At 35.7% G+C, this 6,186-nt stretch overlaps 1 protein-coding gene across 1 annotated transcript; it reads right to left on the bottom strand.

The window, feature by feature from the left end:
- Positions 1 to 2,942: 2,942 nt before the first annotated feature.
- LOC112502597 lies at positions 2,943 to 5,449 on the bottom strand. Its single transcript, XM_025106548.1, has 2 exons — positions 5,163 to 5,449; positions 2,943 to 3,936 (listed from the first exon to the last, which is right to left on the bottom strand). The coding sequence occupies exons 1-2, from the start codon at positions 5,382 to 5,384 to the stop codon at positions 3,871 to 3,873; spliced, it is 288 nt and encodes a 95-aa protein (XP_024962316.1). The 5' UTR covers positions 5,385 to 5,449; the 3' UTR covers positions 2,943 to 3,870.
- Positions 5,450 to 6,186: the final 737 nt, after the last annotated feature.

The following is a 6,186-nucleotide window of genomic DNA, read 5'->3' as shown; positions in this document are numbered from 1 at the left end:
AATGCACGCACACACACACACACACACACACACACACACACACACACACACACACACACATACATACATGTTTTTGTTGACACGAATATGTATACATACATGAGCATACATGTTTTTATTAATGTAAATATGAATACATATATGATGATGTTGAATTTGTACCATGTCATGATGTAATGCTACTTGATGCTTAAATTTTGGATCAATCCCAAAAGTTATGTTGAATTTTGTCCAATAAAAATGAAAGAAGATAATCTTAACAAGAATTTATTTACAAGGGATCGTTTACCTAAATGCTTATCTGGTAAGCGCTTACAATTAGGAGTCAACATTTAATTTATTTTACCGAGTAAGATTGTAATATGTCAAAATGGTATCATATACAACAATTTACCCGGTAAATGCTTACCCGGGTAAGAGTCATCACCCTGACTTACCGAATAAGACTCTTATCTTTATCATTGCTCTTATTGGGTAAGATTTTTGACCCTTTCCATATTCATCCAGTAAGAAAATTACCAAATAAGCACTTACCGGGTAAGCGCTTAGTAAACGGCCCCCAAGTAAAAAGGAGCATACCACATACCAATGAAAACACAACATAGAAAGGGTACAAGATAAATCTTGTTAAAGTTTGACAAAGAAAAACAATCCAAATACGACATTTAAATAGTGTTGGACATGCAGACATGATAAACAAAACTAGATATGACAATTGTTTGTCTGATGTTTGGCACAACTGAAACTATATAAGGTTCAAGCTGGACAAATTGCCCCCAAATGATGATTAATGATTTTATAACATTAGATGTTAGCTCATTGCCTTAATTTGTTTACATAAAGTAGTTATGTTAGACCATTTTCGAAATAATATTTTAGAGCATCGACTATTTTAGAAATTTTGGAAATTTGGAAAAAGTTTGCTCCAATAGCTACGTTAAACTCTATTCCAAAATAGAGGAAAATAGAAGATAGAAATGAGAAATCTCTAAATTTGAAAGAGAAAATATAACTCATATTGTTTATAACTGTTTTACACATTTTAATTAACTAAATGACGATTTTACCCACAATAATAGAGGTTGCAATGAATTTTTCTATTCACCTCGACGGTTAGGCCACGATGCCCTTAAAGTCTATATGCGATAGATAGACTCTTGTAACCATGACATCTTTTCTATTTGCTTACTTGAACATAATTTCTTTCTAAAAAAAGGAACTGCTTAATTGCACAAAAGAAAAAGTCTTTTTTTACGAGGTATAACTATAAACTATTTTTAGATCGCCCATAGATCACTTCCCTTTCTTGGAAGGGTCTTGAATACATCCCTAATGGTTTTGGCTCTTCCAAATCATTCCCGCAGGAAAATCATGGATTTCATTTAATCTAGATCAAATCTATTATTAATTTGTATATCCCTCTTCGCCACCTGGGACTGTAGTATGTTCCAAGGATTGGGCTGTTTACCCATTAAAACGGTACGTGAATTGGGTTCAAAACGTCGTGAGGGGCCTCTAGTGAGTTACAGACACAGTTCGAAAAGGTCAAATCTTTGATACTCCTTTGTTCAATAGCCCTGGGGCTATTTACAACTACCCAACTTCGTGTGGGGCTAATAGTTTTCATTTCCCATCTCATGGAAAACCCTTTTCGCTCGATTTCGTGATCCGCTACCTAACTTATTCCAAGAAGAATTGGAAAGCACACATTATTTCTGAATGTAGAGTGTATTTCGAGACAAATTAAAGAAAAAAAAATATAATGTAGATGTTCATCAAGTTGAATAAGTGCATAAGTTGTAGATGTTCAAGAAATACATATATGCAACCAAAAGAACAAACATGTTCATAAAAATGGATCCAATGCAGAGAATAGTATTTGTAAAATTCATTATAATTACAATTGAAAAGTTCATCCTAATTTCCAACATTGATGCAAAATCACATATAAATCTTCAAATCCCACATAGATATGAAGGGCAACATCATAGTCCCAATTGGATAGAAACATTGGTGGTTGTTACTGATTACGGCTTCGTCTCTTGCCGGTTAACTAACGTTTATTGACATACCGGATAAGAAATACTTATCTTCACCAACAATCTTACGCACTGACAATCAATCTTAACCGGTAAGTAGACATGGGCAAACCTGGTAACCAATTACACCAGTAACCGGGTTATGAAATGCGGTTTTATTTGCCCATGTCTACCGGTAAATGAAGGTGGTGACTCTTAACCGGGTAAGAGACGCTTATACTATTGCTATTTTGATGACCAAGAATCTTACCGGTAAGGTAAGTGAGAGAGGTGACTCTTACCGGTTAAGCACTTAGCTTGTGTTGGTAAACGGCTTAGAGGTTATTTGTTTACCTTTTAATAGTTTCATTAAGAGGTAGCCTCTGAATCGTTAAGAGGTGAATCTCGTTTGGCGAAAAAAACTGCCTCTTAATGGTTATAAAACCCCCTGAAAGATTTTTTATCCTGGACCTCCTTTAACCATTAAGCGCCCTAATTTCATTGTAAACAATTACCAAACAATTATATTTCATTTTGCACTATATCATGAGAGTCTCTTAATCATTCTGCACTAAACCATTCAACAACTGTCAAACAACCTCTTAGTTATCCTTTAAAAAACAAATAACATGTCATATCAGATTTATCGAAGCCACATCAACAATCAGGTAACCTTGACCCTAACTGCTTGAAATGTTTATTTCGGCTCAAAATATAAGCAAAATATGTTCCATGTTAATGCAATTTGCTCTTTGTAAACAAATCTAAGTCATGAACATCAACTTACCAACGATTTCACACCCAAATTGATGGTTTTATCTTCGACATAATCCACTTGTTTTCGCCATTTTCTTTCCCTTTTCAGTTTTCATTTTGACAATGGCATCTCCGTAATCCAGGGACAAACAACACTACGACCCAAAAACAGATAATGAATACGACAACAACCAAAAAGATTGCGAAATGAATCAGACCAACAATTCAAGAAGAGATTCGTTTGTTCACCGATAAGCATCAAAAGGAACTCACGGAGTTTCATCAGAATCAAAACCTATACCAGCTCGAAACAAAATAAATAACACTAGGTAGGTCTCTAGCAACTTTCTATCAGTTTTTTTTAAATGCATGACCTTACAACAGATATAAGAACTTAGGTCCCGTTTGGTTTGTAGGATTGGATAGGATTTGGAATTCAATTCCATTCCAATCCCATGTTTGGCTTGAGGGATTACATGGATTGAAATCCCTAGATTTCATTGAAATCCCACAAACATGGGATTTTGAAATCCCACAAACATGGGATTTTGAAATCCCACGGGAGTGATTGGTATTTTATGGGATTTCGTAAGATTTGGATGTAGTAATGTTTTAAAATATGTTAAAAACATTTGTTAAATTAATAAAAAGATAATAAACTATTTTTATAAATTACTTATAAAAAATTAATCAATTTCATTACAAACCCTAAAAACCAAACACACTAAAGACTACAAATCCTTTCATAAAATCCAAATCGCTCAAAACCATTCCATCAAACCAAACGGTCCCTTATCTGCCTAACAAAAGAATGTCTCCTCCACAAGAATGCTTCAAAATCTGTCAGAGGGTCATGTATCTAAAAAATGTCGGTAAGTTATTATCAGAAATAACCTATGGTACTCATGGAAAAGTGAAAACACTTTGCAGCCCTGTTTCCTATGCGCAAGCAAGCGAAATCGAAGTTGTTGCTCTTGGACTTCTTCCAGAAAAGAGAGTTTAGACCAATGAGAAGATTATTATTATTCATCGTGTACCTGATTTTAAGTAATTAACCAAAATCTTGCAACTTCCATGGTGATAACGCAAAAAAGAATCATCCCCTGCCCTTGACTCCGAGTCCAGACCTTATACTCGCACCAACTTCCACGGCATCCTTTACCTACAACATTATCAAAAGTCGATTTGTTATTGCATCCTGATACCCCGAAAAAAAAAAGTTTCTTTGAAATGTAGCATAATAGTGTATGTTTGTGCATTTGCTTATCAACGAATACAAATCACCCATCCCACCAATTAAGCTCTGACACATCATTACTTTTTCTATGTACCCTTAGTTAATTCATCTTTCTCTTTTAGTAAAGTAATGATGTGTCAGTGGTTGATTACTTGATCGGTGGACAGAGGGAGGACATGGTGTTTGGGGACAATCAACAAGCAGTTGACTTGTATGATACTCAAGTCAGGGTGCCATATTCATACCAGGTACAGGTGCCGGTGCAGATGGGATACAGCTTGGTTTTTATTTATTTATTAACGGAGTTAGACTGAAATTTGTTGTTTCAAGTAGGAGGCTAGTAGCGATTAACTTTTCTAGTCATTGTACTTGGTTATCGTTACAAAAAAAAAAACTATCGTTATTGAAAAAATGCAAGACAAACACTAAAGTTGCTTCTATTGTAGCCACTTTAGTGTTTGTTTCTTTTGCCTAAGAAAACACTAAAGTTGCTACGATATCACAGAAGAATCCCAATAGTGTGTGCACACAGAAATCCTTCTACAGTTTTACTATTCACACTTTCATAGACAACAGATAGCTTGAGTAAAGCCTTTAAATAGCAAAATAGATTAGGGTAACAATCATGGTGTTTTGTGATGAGTATGATATAGAAACTTAGGTGAACATAGTCAGTTAAGAAAAATGGGGTCACAATATAGTCATAATTATCAACAAGTTTTACTGCCATAAGACGAATCCATGCTTATCGTACTTAGAAATTGCAATTCATATAGTTTTTATCAACACTAAAAGATCAATTTCAATAAGAATCAATCCATGAGACAAGCACGAAGAAGAAGACTACGGCCAAATTACCATGGTAGGTGTCAATTTACTGACGAAATGAGATGATAATATTCAATTTACCGCAGAAATCTGACCTAAAATTATAATGAAAATTCTCCAAATTTCCAAAGGAATCAAGATACTGTGATCAATTTTCTCTTGACTATTATGGCCAAGATGAAGTGCTATTCTCGTACATCTCATTTTTATGATTTATAGAAAAATCGGGTGACGGATGACCTAAAATGTACCAATTATTTTGCCAAGCTATACGATCTTCGAATATTCTGATAACAATCGTAATTTAGAGGAAGGAATCGTACCGAGTGGATGCCGGAGGCACTAATAGTTCCGACAGTGGCGGTGGCGGTGGCGCCGACAAATAGAGATGCTACGCCAAAAGCTTTGAGGGGCATGAGTCGTGAGTCGCCTGAGTAGCCTTTGCGGAAGGAGTATATGCCCCAAACCAGTTGGATACCGCTGGCGGCGGCCCACCACCAGTAACCACCTCCACCTCCACCGCCGCTGTTAGCCCCTTTATCCATTTGCTTGCCGCCGATCTTGGCAAGGAACGAACGGAGTGCACCCGTCTTTCTGTCCGCCTTAATCCCACCGATCGGGAGTCGAAATGTTTTGACAGAAAAAAGAAAAAGAAAACAAAATGGATGAATCTTTTATGAGTAAACTACAATTTTGGTCCCTGTGGTTTACACCAATCTTTAAAAGTTATCCCTAGACTTCAATAACTACAATTATCATCCTTATATTTTACATTTTGCTTTAAAAATAGTCCCTGCTCATTAACTCCGTTGAATTAATCCGTTAAGTGAGGGTTATATGGGTCTTTTTACCCTTTTTTATCTTTATGTCACGACCAAAATTGTAGTTTACCTTTTTCCTTTTAATTTTTTCACTATTTATATATAACAATACATATACACACATAATATATCTATATATCTAATAAATAAGTAACTGTGGGGACACGTGTCATGTTTCTATGCGATGGTTATTGATTTTTTCCGTCTAAACATGTATCTGAACACAATTTTCACTTACAGCCCCCAGACTTACAACATAACTCTAGAAAAATTCACGTCCGAATTTAACTCTGGAAAAATTCACGTCTGAATTTAACTCTGAAGTGGTCATCAAAACCGGGTTTAAAATTTCAAATTCGGATTTTTGAAGCATTTTTCACAAAGCAATATTACCCGGGAAAAAAAATTCCAAGTTGACCTAGTAGCTCAACCCCAGCCAGGGGCTCTGCCCCTTGGACCCTGCCACCGAGGGCGCTGCCCCCGGACCCCTTTTGTTAGGGGCTTCATCCCTAAATCAAAATAAACT

Source organism: Cynara cardunculus, unplaced genomic scaffold, assembly GCF_001531365.2.
Source record: "Cynara cardunculus var. scolymus isolate 2C unplaced genomic scaffold, CcrdV1 Un_Scaffold_1642, whole genome shotgun sequence".
In the NCBI taxonomy this organism is placed as follows: domain Eukaryota; kingdom Viridiplantae; phylum Streptophyta; class Magnoliopsida; order Asterales; family Asteraceae; genus Cynara; species Cynara cardunculus.
This window is presented reverse-complemented; position numbering and strand designations above follow the sequence as displayed.

Coding starts and splice junctions, on each gene's coding strand:
- LOC112502597 (XM_025106548.1), bottom strand. CDS start 5,384: ATGGATAAAGGGGCTAACAGCGGCGGTGGAGGTGGAGGTGGTTACTGG. Junction 3,937..5,162: donor GTGCCTCCGGCATCCACTCG/GTACGATTCCTT, acceptor ATAATGTTGTAG/GTAAAGGATGCCGTGGAAGT.